At 43.4% G+C, this 13,442-nt stretch overlaps 1 protein-coding gene across 3 annotated transcripts in view; it reads left to right on the top strand.

The window, feature by feature from the left end:
- The window catches only part of kif15 (kinesin family member 15), an 81,045-nt gene that overhangs the window by 20,595 nt on the left and 47,008 nt on the right, over positions 1-13,442 (top strand). For all 3 annotated transcript variants that reach the window (XM_068054417.1, XM_068054415.1, XM_068054418.1), the window contains 4 exons: positions 756-878; positions 1,595-1,718; positions 3,603-3,703; positions 4,913-5,122. In XM_068054417.1, coding sequence (XP_067910518.1) covers positions 756-878; positions 1,595-1,718; positions 3,603-3,703; positions 4,913-5,122 — 558 coding nt within the window. The remainder of the gene's footprint in view (positions 1-755; positions 879-1,594; positions 1,719-3,602; positions 3,704-4,912; positions 5,123-13,442) is intronic.

Below are 13,442 nucleotides of genomic sequence, written 5' to 3'. Positions count from 1 at the left end.
CGGGCAGCCATAAAGGCGGGGCTAAATTGTGGCGAGTCGAAGAGACTTAGTAGTTGGCAGGAAAAAAGACAGAGGCACAAGGGGAGAGCCAACTGTGTAACAGCCCCGACAAACAAATTTCTCTGCAGCACCTGTGGAAGAGCCTGTCACTCTAGAATTGGCCTTTATAACCACTCCAGGCACTGCTTCACAAACCACTGACCACCTCCAGGCGCTTATCCATTATCTCTCGAGATAAGGAGGCCAAAGAAGAATATTTAACTGAGTCGGAATGATCTAAACTTAAAGAAGAGCTGAAATTTTTAGTATGGGAGCATGCATTTAAATTTTCTTATGGCATGTTATGAAAATAATTTCCAAGTCCTCTGAAAAATTGTGGCAACATTTTCAGGGGTTTTCTGTCATGTTTGGATATGTTTTGGCATTCTGTGTTGAATATGATTAATTCTTCCATACCTATCTCACCAAACCATTTTCCTTTCTCTCTCCCACACCCGTTTTTGTTGACGCTGTTCTGTTTGCTCTACATCTCCACACACCACCATCCCCCAATCAATCATCATCTCCCATCCACTTGCTGCTACTGTCCTAGACTCTTAAATAAATTTCAACAATCCATACTGATTGTAATTACATAGAAAGTTTGACAAATCAACGGATAGCAAGCATATTGTGGGGAAACTAATTTCCCGTTTACTGTTGTTGACAGCTAAGCTGCTGTTACATAAGGTAATTATTAAATAATTTTCTTGCAGGACTCTCTTGGAGGAAATGCAAAGACTTACATTATTGCAAATGTTCACCCTGGGTCAAGATGTTTTGGTGAAACGCTCTCCACACTTCAGTTTGCTCGCAGAGCTAAGCTCATCAAAAATAAAGTGAGTTGAAGTTTTGATTTGTTCAATGTGTATCTCTAATGTTGGTTAACCAAGTTATGGTTATGCATCTTTATAACGTGATTGAGGATGCATAACAGGCTCCCTAATCGTTTAGTTGGCTATTGAGCAGTTGAACCATACTAACTCAGAAGGTTCAATCCTCAGCATCGGCTTAATCAGCTGGAGCAGCAGCAGAAGCCTTGGCATCCAAGCTAGGGATGGGACAAATTGGAGTTTGAACTCCTGATTGTTCTCCAGTGATGGTTGATGGAAAGTGCTTGTGTGTGCATGTGGAGCAAACTTGATTATAGTATCCTGCAGTCAAATAGCCTGCTGACATTTATTGTCTAGGACCACAAATTAGATAATGGAGGACCCCTGTACCCTTTCATGAATTAATGTTTTTTTTTAGAAGAGTCCAGGAAAAATAAAATAATTTTTTTAAGGAGAAGGTTTGTGTTTTGGTGTGTAAAAATGATCCCTTTGTAGCTTTTGATTTAATTTTTTTCCTTTTGAAACTGAATTGTAGTAATCCATGCATACGCATGTTCTCAAACAAAAACCTTATTTTTTCATACTTTTTGTCGACTACAAAGTTTATAAGAAAGATAGCTAATGTACAAGAACATCTTATAAAATTGTTCCCCTGTTGTGATTAACAGTTACTGTCAGTCTGTAGATTGATGTAGCACAAACTTGTTCATGCTTTGTTCTAGGCCATAGTAAATGAAGATACACAAGGCAACATACACCAGCTACAGGCAGAAATCAAGAAGCTGAAAGAACAGCTTTCCGAGCTGTCAAAAGGACAAATATCACCGGGGATAGAGACTAAGAGAGGTAAGGAAGCCAGTTAAGTGCTCAGCTTTGAGGAATAAGTGATTTGTATTCGTGAATCAGAAGTGCAATATCATGTTATTACTGAGGAGGACTGTGACAAAATACAAGCAGACTTTGACAAATTTGCAGATTGGGCTTGTGAATGACATGAATTTCAAGATAGGTAAGTGTGAGATGGTGTATTTTAATAGGAAAAGGAGGCTACTTACTCCTTGGAAAATAAAATTTTAAGTAGGGTAGAGGCATAAAGGGGTCTAAGGGTACAGGTAGACAAATCATTAAAAGTAGCAACAGCCATTAAAACTGCAAAAAAAAAATAAGGTTTCATTTCTAGAAGAGTAGAATTGAAAAACAGAAGTTACATTAAACTTCTATAGAACCTTGGTTAGACCACGCTTATAGAGTACCATGTACAGTTCTGGTCTCTTACTAAAACGGTTTGGAGCACTGGAGAAAATACAGAAATGATTTACAATGATCCGAGAACTGAGAGGATACAACTATCAGGAAAGACTGAACAGATTGGGGCTCTTTTCTCTAGAAAAGAGAAAACCTGATGGAGGTCTTTAAGATTTTGAAAGGGTTTGATTGTGTACATGTTGAGAAGATGTTTACACTTTAATGGGGACTTGAAATCTAAGGTCCATAAATATAAGATAATCGCTCATAAATCCAATAGGGAATTCAGGAGAAACTTCTTTATTTGGAATGATGAGAATGTAGGACTCACTACCACATGGTGTGGTTGAGGCAAATGGCATAGATACATTTAAGGGGAAGCTAGTTAAGTACATGAGGGACAAAGGAATAGAAGGATATGTTGATAGGCTGAGATGAAGTAAATAGAATGGGCAGAGGCTTGTTTGTGGAACATAAACATTGAAACAGAATGGCCTGTTTCTATGCCTCCAAAAACCCTCAATGTTTTTCAATATTTTTGGGGTTGCTTGCAAGATTTGTTTTCTTTCCTTTCTGCATATGTTAACTTGATCCAGTTGCCAGCATTCATTTCTGTTCAAGTAAATAGGACCACATGTACTGATTTTTAATTTTATTTTTGCGTTAATACATTGTTACTATCATGTGACTTGCTGTACAGAATTGAAGCAGTAAGTATAGATTTTATTTCTGTACTGCAAGCAGTAAACTTTGTGATATAATTCAGATGAGATGTTAAACCAGAGCCCCATCTGCCCCCTCAGATGTACATAAAAGATACCATGGCGCTGTTTCAAAGAGAAGGGCAGTTATCCCTGGTGTTCTGGTCAATATTTATCTCAATCAATATCGCTTTAAAAAAAAAACTGGTCATAACCACATTGCTCTTTGTGGGAGCTTGCTGTGGAAATTGGCTGCTGTGTTTCTTACATAACAGTGACTACACTTCAAAAAGTACTTCATTGGCTGAAAGGTGCCTTGGGACAGCCTGGCGTTGTGAAAGGCACTATTTAAATTCAAGTCTTTCTTTGAGAGGATATAATTAAAAAGAGCAAAAGAACACAAATATCTGTGATTCGCCTGTTCAATCTTGTGTTTGACGTTGATGCTTTTTGAGAGTGTGCTGAATTTATTGAAGGAACTTTAATGTTAACGAACCACGTACCTGCTGCCACCAGGTGATTTGCTCAAGTCTCTGCAACTGACTCTTCCCTTGGCCACGGGAAGCATACAAAGACCATACAAAACCCATAAACCAGTTAACTGTTGCTGAGTAGATCACCTTAGCTTTATTTGAACGTTTTAGTTGGGTCCCAGCAAAAGGTTTTCATGCTAATATGAAGTTTGCACTTCTATTTAATAAGTCTAAAATAGCTTTTATTGACTGAAAATGCTTTAAAAATCCCAACACAAAGCCAATATTAATGTTTTGTTTCACTTTATCAGCTACTGTTTCTGAGGACAAAAATGAAGTAGATGACAGTGAATGGAAGAATCGCTTTCTGGAAGCCATGCTTCTCTGGGAAAACAGTGAAAGTCAAAACCAGGTTTGATTCCAGCTAAATTTCTGTTTCATGGAGGAGAAGACAAAGTAATCTCTGATACAGAAGCAGTTTTTGCCCTCATGCGGTGAGACCTGGACGGCATTCAGGCTTGGGATGATGTGTGGCATGCATGTTACTTGCCACTTAAGTGCCAGGCATTGACCATCTCCAACAAGAAAGAATCTAACCATCTCTCCTTGATATTCAATGGCAATACCATCGCTAAATCCCCCACCATCAACATCCTGGAAGTACCGTTGATCAAAAACTTAACTGGACTAGCCATATAAATACTGTGACTACAAGGGGCAGGTCAGAGACTGAGAATTATGCAGTGACTAGCTCACCGCCTGTCCATCATCTACAAGGCACACGCCAGGAGTGTGATGGAATACTCTCCACTTCTCTGGATGAGTGCAGCTCCATCAACACTCAAGAAGCTCTAAACCATCCAGGACAAAGCAGTCCGCGTGATTGGAACCCCATCCACCACCTTAAACATTTGCTCCGTCCACCTCCGGTGCACAGTGGCAGCAGCATGTAGCATCTACAAGATGCATGGCAGCAACTCGCCAAGGCTCCTTTGACCGCACCTTCCAAACCCGTGACATCTACTACCTTCGAAGGACAAGGCAGCAGACGCATGGGAATACCGCCACACACAACCTGACTTGAAACTACATCGTTCCTTCACTGTTACTGAGTCAAAATCCTGGAACTCCCTCCCTAAAAGCACTGTGGTTGTACCTACATCACATAGATTTCAGAGGTTCAAGAAGGTGGCTCACCACCACCACCTCAAGGGCAGTTAGAGATGGGCAATTATTATTTTTATTTAAAAATCTGCCTGATTTTCAGTCATTTTAATTAAGCTGGGTCTCCAAACATGTTTTGGGTTCATTCGATTGGCAGTGACATCAGCTTTTCACTTTATAAATGTGACTGAATCCACTGCAGGGTGAAGTGCAGTAGTACTTAAAGTAATATTGACTGAGACTTTTTGTATAGCGTAGGATTCAAGATGAGTCATTGTGCGATCTCTGCTGGTGGTAACCATCACTTGTGCAACCATGTTCTCGAAAGCATTCAACTCCCTTGACGAGGGGAAGAAAATTGGTGAATGTTTTTTTTTAAAAAGCCTCCTACTATTGCTGAAATAGCTTGTGTGTTAGGACTTGTGTCTTGTTTCATTATCCCTTTTTTGCTTTTCAGACCCTGAAAGAAAAAATTGGTCAGCTTAAAGATGTGTGCGCTAAAAAGGAAAAGATACTTCAATCAAACAAAATGATTGTGAAGTTCAGGGAGACGAGTATAGCACGTCTAGAGAAGTTGCTGAAGGAATCGCAAGGCAATCTACCTCACGATGAAAAGGATGTAGTGATCATTGAGCTGAGGGAAGAAATTCAAACTTTAAAAGAGCAGGTAGGATATCTGGCAGGAAAGTGACATGCCTAGAATTTTAACTCATATTTGCCTTGAAGCATCTTAGTTAGAATAGTGTAATTCAATTCAATTGCTAACCTCTTAAACTGTGAAATCATTTTTTTTTTTCAACTTAGTTCAGTGAAGTGAGAGATTGCACGAATGTGTTTGTCCAACAGAGTTTATTTTGTGGTTTAAAAGAATTACATTTTATTTTTAAAGAAATGGTTAGCAATTTCTGATAAACTGCATTTGAAGTTGCTACCTCCTGAATTTTTTCACTATAACAGGATAATACAAATGTAGCTGAGTTCCACGTAGGCCTTGGAAAATTAGAGTCTAAATGGGGTAATGGAGCAAAAGGATCCAGGGGCACACATTCACGGATCATTAAAAGTAGCAACACAAGTTAATGAGGCTATAAAAATGCAAACAAAGCACAGGCTCATTTCTAGAGGAACAGAATTGAAACACAGCTAAGTTTTATGTTAATCTTGTACAGAACCTTGGTTAGACCGCAATTGGAGTACTGTGCACAGTTCTGGTATCTGTATTATGTCAAGGATATAGAAGCACTGGAGAAGGTGCAAAAAAAGATTTGTAAGGATGATGACGAAGTGGGAGCAGGCATAGACTATATAGCCTATTGAGCCTGCTCCGCTATTCAATACGATTATGGCTGACCTTTCGCTTCAACTCCACTTTCCTGTCCACTCCCCATACCCCTTGATTCCTGAGAGACAAAAAATCTGTCCATTTCAGCCTTAAACATATTCAACATTGGAGCATCCACAACTCTCTGGGGTACAGAATTCCAAAGATTCATAACCCTCTGAATGAAGAAATGTCTCCTCTTCTGTCCTAAATGATTGGCCCCTTATCCTGAGACTATACCCCCATGTTCTAGGCTTCCCAGCCAAGGGAAGCAGCCCTGTCAAGGCCCTTCAGAATCATGTATGTTTTAATGAGATCATCTCTCATTCCTCTAAACTCCAGAGAATATACACCCAATTTACTCAGCCTCTCCTAGTACAACTTTCTCATCTCAGGTTGAACCTTCGCTGTACCGCCTCCTTAAATATGCAGGCCAAAACTGTGCACAGTACTCCAGGCGTGGTCTCTCCAAAGACCTGTACAGTTGTAGAAAGACCTCTTTATTTTTGGCTCCAATCCCCTTGCAATAGAAGCCAACATGCCATTTGCAGTCCTAATTGCTTTCAGTACCTGCATGCTAGCTTTGTGTACCTTGTACAAGTATACCTAAGTCCCTCTGAACATCAACATTTACAAGTTTCATGCCTTTATTTAAAAAAAAAAATTCTGCTTTTCTATTACTAACAAAGTGAATAACCTCATACTAGCCCACAATTTTTTTTATTCGTTCGGGGGATTGGGCATTGCAGGCTAGGCCAGCATTTATTGCTCATCCCTAATTGCCCTTGAGAAGGTGGCGGTGAGCTGCCTTCTTGAACTGCTGCGATCCTTGGGGCGTAGGTACACCAATAGTGCTATTAGGAAGGGAGTTCCAGGATTTTGACCCAGCAACAGTGAAGGAATGGTGATATAGTTCCAAGTCAGGGTGGTGTGTGGCTTGGAGTGGAACTTGGAGGTGGTGGTGTTCCCATGCATTTGCTGCCCTTGTCCTTCTAGGTGGTAGAGGTCGTGGGTTTGAAAGGTGTCGTCGAAGGAGCCTTGGTGAGTTGCTGCAGTGCATCTTGTAGATGGTACACACTGCTGCCACTATGCGTCAGTGGTGGAGGGAGTGAACGTTGAAGTTGGTGGATGGGGTCGCAATCAAGCAGGCTGCTTTGTCAAAGGAAGTTAAGAATTGTATTAGATTAAAAGAAAAGGCCTAAGAAGTTGCCAGAAATAGTAGTAAACCTGAGGATTGGGAGAATTTTAGAATACAGCAAAGGAGGACCGAGAAACTCTTAACGGGAGAATAGAATATGAATGTAAACTAGCAAAAAACATAAAAACTGATTGTAAAAGTTTTTATAGTACGTAAAAAGAAACGTTTGGGCTAAGACAAATGTGGGTCCATTACAGGCAGAGTCAGGAGAATTTTATAATGGGGAATAGAGAAATGGTAGAGAAGCTAAATGGTTACCTTGTGTCTGTCTTCACTGAGGAAGATACAAGAAATCTCCCAGAATTAGAGATCCAAGGGACGAGGGAGAATGAGGAATTGAAGGAAATTAGTGTTAATAAGAAGGTTGTATTGGAGAAATTAATGGGGATGAAGGTTGATAAGCCCCCGGGACCTGATATTCTACATCCCAGAGTATTGAAAGAGGTAGCTATGGAGATAGTGGATGCATTGGTGATCTTCCAAAATTCTGTAGGTGCTGGATCGGTTCCTGCAGATTGGAAGGTAGCAAATGTCACCCCACTATTTAGGAAGGGAGGAAGAGCGAAAACGGGCAACTACAGTCCTGTTAGCCTTACTTCAGTGGTAGGGAAAATGCTAGAATCTATTCTAAAGAATGTGATAAATGGATGCTTGAATAATAATGATCTGGTTGGGCGTAGTCAACTTGGATTTATGAATGGGAAATCATGTTTGACGAACCTGTTGGTGTTTTTTGAGGATTTTACTAACAGAATTAATGAAGTAGTAGTCCTCCTCCTGTCAGAGTAGTGAAGTCTTGCTTCAATTGTATAGAACCTTGGTCAGATCGCACCTGGAGTACTGTGTGCGGTTTTGGTCCCCTTACCTTGGGAAGGATATTATTGCCCTAGAGGGAGTGCAACGAAGGTTCACTAGACTTGTTCCTGTGGACTTGGACATGGACTTTAGCAAGGCCTTTGACAAGGTCCCGCATAGTAGGCTGGCCCAGAAGGTTCGAACACATGGGATCCAGGGTGAGCTAGCAAATTGGATACAAAATTGGCTTGGTGATAGGAGGCAGAGGGTGGTAGTGGAGAGTTGTTTTTCAGATTGGAGGCCAGTGACCAGTGGTGTGCTGCAGGGATTGGTGCTGGGCCCTCTGTTGTTTGTCATGTATATTAATGACTTGGATGTGAATGTCAGGGGCATGATTAGTAAGTTTGCAGATGACACCAAAATTGGTGGTATAGTGGACAGTGAAGAAGGTTGTCTAAGGTTACAACAGGATATAGATCAACTGGGTAGGTGGGCAAGGGAGTGGCAAATGGAATTTAACACAGACAAATGTGAAGTGATGCATTTTGGGAAGTTAAACCAGGGCAGGACACATACAGTGAATGGCAGGGCTCTGGGGAGTGTTCTTGAGCAGAGAGACCTTGGGGTGCAAGTACATAGTTTCCTGAAAGTGGCAACACAGGAAGACAGGATGGTGAAGAAGGCATATGGCATGCTTGCCTTCATCAGCCGAGGCATTGAGTACAAGAGTTGGGACATCATGTTACAGTTGTACATAATGTTTGTTAGGCCGCATTTGGAGTACTGTGTGCAGTTCTGGCCGCCGCACTACAGGAAAGATGTGATTAAGCTAGAGAGGGTTCAGAAAAGATTCACAAGGATGTTGCCTGGTTTGGAGGGCTTGAGTTATAAAGAGAGATTGGATAGGCTGGGTCTGTTTTCCCTGGAGCAAAGGAGGCTGAGAGGGGACATGATAGAGGTATATAAAATTATGAGGCATAGATAGGGTAGATAGCCAGAGTCTGTTTCCCATAGTAGGGGTGACTAAAACTAGAGGGCATAGATTTAAGGTGAGAGGGAAGAGGTTTAAAGGGGATCAAAGGAGTAAATTTTTCACACACAGAATAGTGGGTATCTGGAATGAGCTGCGTGAGGAGGTGGTGGAGGCAGGAACAGTAGCGATATTTAAGAGGCATCTGGACAGGTACTTGAATGAGCAAGGCATAGAGGGATATGGAATTAATGCAGGCAGGTGGGATTAGTATAGATAGGCATTATGGTCGGCATGGATGCGGTGGGCCGAAGGGCCTGTTTCTATGCTGTACGACTCTATGACTATGATGGCGAGACTGTCCTATGAAGAGAGATTGGGGAAACTGGGCCTGTATTCTCTAGAGATTCGAAGAATGAGGGGTGATCTCATTGAAACCTACAAAATAATTAAAGGGATAGACAGGGTAGATACAGCTAAGATGTTTCCCCTGGTTGGGGAGTCTAGAACCAGGGGATACAATTTCAAAATAAGGGGAAAGCCACTTCGGACCAAGATTTATGAGAAATATTTTTACTCAGAGGGTTGTGAATCTTTGGAATTCTCTACCCCAGAGGGCTGTGGAAGCTCAGTCATCGAGTATGTTTAAAGTAGAGATTGACAGATTTCTAAATACCGGTGACATAAAGGGATAAGGGGATTGTGGAGAAAAAGGCATTATGGTAGACAATCATCCATGATCGTATAAAATGGCGGAGCAGGCTCAATTGGCTGAATAGCCTACTCCTGCTCCTATGTCCTGGATGGTGTCAAGCTTCTTGAGTGTTGTTGGCGCTGCACCCATCCAGGCAATTGCAGAGTATTCTATCATATTCCTGACTTGTGCCTTGTAGATGTTGGACTGACATTGGGGAGACAGGAAGTGAGTTACTCGCTGTAGAACTCCCAGCCTCTGACCTGCTCATGTAGCCACAGCATTTATGTGGCTGGTCCAGTTCAGTTTCTGGTCAATGGTGACCCCAGGATTTTGATAGTGGGAGATTCAGCGATGGTAATGCCATTGAACGTCATGGGGCGATGGTTAGATTCTCTCTTGTTGGAGATGGTCATTACCTGGCACTTAAGTGGTAAGTAACATTCATGCCACATATCAGCCCAAGCCTGGATGTTGTCCAGGTCTTGCTGCATATGGGCGTGGGCTACTTCAGTATCTGAGGAGTCGCGAATGGTGCTGAACATTGTGCAATCATCAGCGAACATCTCCACTTCTGACCTTATGTTGGACGGAAGGTCATTGATGAAGCAACTGAAGATGGTTGGGCCTAGGACACTACCCTAAGGAATGCCTGCAGTGACGTCCTGGGACTGAAATGATTGACCTCCAACAACCACAACCATCTTCCTTTGTGCTAGGTATGACTCCAATCAGCACAGAGATTTCCCTCTGATTCCCATTGACTCCAGTTTTGCGAGGGGTCCTTGATGCCATACTCTATCAAATGCTGCCTTGATATCAAGGGCAGTCACTCACTTCACCTCTGGAGTTCAGCTCTTTTGTCCATGTTTGGACCAAGGCTGTAATAAGGTCTGGAGCCATTTTGCCCTGGCGGAACCCAAACTGTGCGTCAGTGAACAGGTTATTGCTGAGCAAGTGCTGCTTGATAGCACTGTCGATGACCCCTTCCGCCACTTTGCCAATGATCGGGCATAGACTGATAGGATGGTAATTGGCCAGGTTGGATTTGTCTTGCTTTTGTGCGGAACATACCTGGGCAATTTTCCACATTGCTGGGTAGATGCTAGTGTTGTAACTGTACTGGAACTGCTTGGTTAGGGGCACGGCTGGTTCTTGAGTACAAGTCTTTAGTATATTGCTGGAATGTTGTCAGGGCATGTAGCCTTTGAGTTTTTTCTTGATATCCCGTGGAGTGAATCGGATTGGCTGAAGACTGGCATCTGTGATGCTGGGAACATCAGGAGGAGGCTGAGATGGATCATCCACTCAGCGCTTTTGGCTGAAGATGGATGAAAATGCTTCAGCCTTGTCTTTTGCACTAATGTGCTGGACTGCTCCATCATTGAGGATGGGGATATTTGTGGAGCCTCCTCCTCCTGTCAGTTGTTTAATTGTCCACCACCACCATTCACAACTGGATGTGGCAGGACTGCAAAGCTTAGATCTGCTCCATTGATTGTGGGATCCTGTCTTGCATGTTGCTTCCGCTGTTTGGCATGCAAGTAGTCCAGTGTTGTAGCTTCACCAGGCTGTTACCTCATTTTTTTGGTATGCCTGGTGCTGCTCCTGACATGCCCTCCTACACTCTTCATTGAACCAGGGTTGGTCCCCCGGCTTGATGGTAATGGTAAAGTGGGGGATATGCCGGGCCATGACGTTAGATTGTGGTTGATTGCAATTCTGTTGCTGCTGATGACCCACAGCGACTCATGGATGCCCAGTTTTGAGTTGCCAGATCTGTTTGATATCTATCCCATTTAGCACTGTGGTCGTGCCACACGACACGATGGTGGGTACCCTCAGTGTAAAGATAGGACTTTGTCTCCACAAGGTCTGTGTGGTGGTCACTCCTGCCAATACCGTCATGGACAGATGCATCTGCGACAGGTAGATTGGTGAGGACGAGGTCAAGTAGGTTTTTCCATCTTGTTGGTTCCCTCGCCACCTGCCTGCCGCAGACCCAGTCTAGCAGCTATGTCTTTTAGGACTTGGCCAGTTCGGTCAGTAGTGGTGCTCCCGAGCCACTTTTGGTGATGGACATTGAGGTCCCTCACCCAGAGTGGGGCGGCACAGTGGCGCAGTGGTTAGCACCGCAGCCTCACAGCTCCAGCGACCCGGGTTCAATTCTGGGTACTGCCTGTGTGGAGTTTGCAAGTTCTCCCTGTGTCTGCGTGGGTTTCCTCCGGGTGCTCCGGTTTCCTCCCACACGCCAAAGACTTGCAGGTTGATAGGTAAATTGGCCATCATAAATTGCCCGTAGTATAGGTAGGTGGTAGGGAATATAGGGACAGGTGGGGATTGTGGTAGGAATATGGGATTAGTGTAGGATTAGTATAAATGGGTGGTTGATGGTCGGCACAGACTTGGTGGGCCGAAGGTCCTGTTTCAGTGCTGTATCTCTAAAACTAAAAACTAAAGAGTACATTCTGTGCCCTTGCTGACCTCAGTGTTTGTTCCAATTGGTGTTCAACATGGTGAAGCACTGATTCATCAGCTGAGGGGGGCACGGTAGATAGTAATCAGCAGGAGCTTTCCTTGTCCATGTTTGACCTGATGCCGTGAGACTTCTTGGGGTCCGGAGTCGATGTTGAGGACTCCCAGGGCAACTCCCTCCCGACTACGTGCCACGTGCTAGTGAGTTTAGAAATAGGAGGATAGAGCAGATGAATGCGTGGCTGAGGAGATGGTGCAGGAGGGAGGGCTGTTTCCTGGATCACTGGGTCTGTTTCTGGCAAAGGTGGAATCTGTACAAGTTGACGGGTTGCACCTGAACCAGAATGGGACAAGCATCCTTGCTGGGAGATTTGCTAGTTCTGTTGGGGGTGGGGGGGGAGGGGTTTAAACTAATTTGGCAGGGGATGGGATACAGAGTGGAGGTACAGTAGGGGGTAATATAGAACAGAAAGTGAGTCTGCCTGGAAGGCAGAGCAAATAAAAACCTGGTAAAGTACAAAGGAAAAATGCAAGGTTGGATTGCATCTATTTCAATGCAAGGAGTCTTGCTAGTAAGGTAGATGAATTGAGGGCGTTGATTAGCACGTGGGATTATGATATTATTGCTATCACAGCGACATGAGGGAGGGACAGGACTGGCAGCTCAATATTCCAGGGTATAGAATCTTCAGGCGCGACAGAGGAGGAGATAAAAGGAGGTGGCATTGCACTGTTGATCAAGGAGTCAATTCCTGTTGTAAGGAGGGATGACATCTTAGAAGGTTCTTCAAATGAGGCCATTTGGGTAGAACTTAAAAACAAAAAGGGGGGCAATCACTTGACTAGGTGTCTACTACAGGCCTCCAAACAGTCAGGAAGAGATAGAGGAGCAGATATGTAGGCAAATCTGAGAGGTGTGAAAATAATACGGTAATATTAACTGGGATAATCTTAGTGCAAAAGGCTTAAAAGGGGTAGAATTCTTAAAATGCATACAGCAGAGCTTTTTGAGCCAGTATGTAGAAAGTCCTACAAGGGAAGGGGCAGTACTGGACCTAGTCCTAGGGAATGAAGCCGGTCAAGTGGTAGAAGTGTCAGTGGGGGAGCGTTTCGAGGATAGTGACCATAACTCCAAGATTTAGGGTAGTTATGGAAAAGGACAAAGGTGGACCAGAAATAAAGGTACTGAATTGGGGGAAGGCTGATTTCAATATGATAAAACAGGATCTGGCCAAAGTGGACTGGGAGCAGCTACTTGTAGGAACGTCTACATCACATCAGTGGGAGTCATTCAAAGAGGGAAATAGTGAGAGTCCAGAGCCAACATGTACCCGTTAAGGTGAAGGGTAGGACTAACAGGCCCAGGGACCCCTGGATGTTAAGGGATATAAAGCATTGGATCAGGAAAAAAAAGGAGGCTTACGGCAGATCCCAAGCGCTGAAAACAGCGGAGGCACTGGAGGAGTATAGAAAGTGTAGGGTGGCACTTAAAGTAATTAGGAGAGCGAAGAGGGGGCATGAAAAAACACTGGCG

Source organism: Heterodontus francisci, chromosome 2, assembly GCF_036365525.1.
Source record: "Heterodontus francisci isolate sHetFra1 chromosome 2, sHetFra1.hap1, whole genome shotgun sequence".
Lineage (NCBI taxonomy): Eukaryota > Metazoa > Chordata > Chondrichthyes > Heterodontiformes > Heterodontidae > Heterodontus > Heterodontus francisci.
This window is presented reverse-complemented; position numbering and strand designations above follow the sequence as displayed.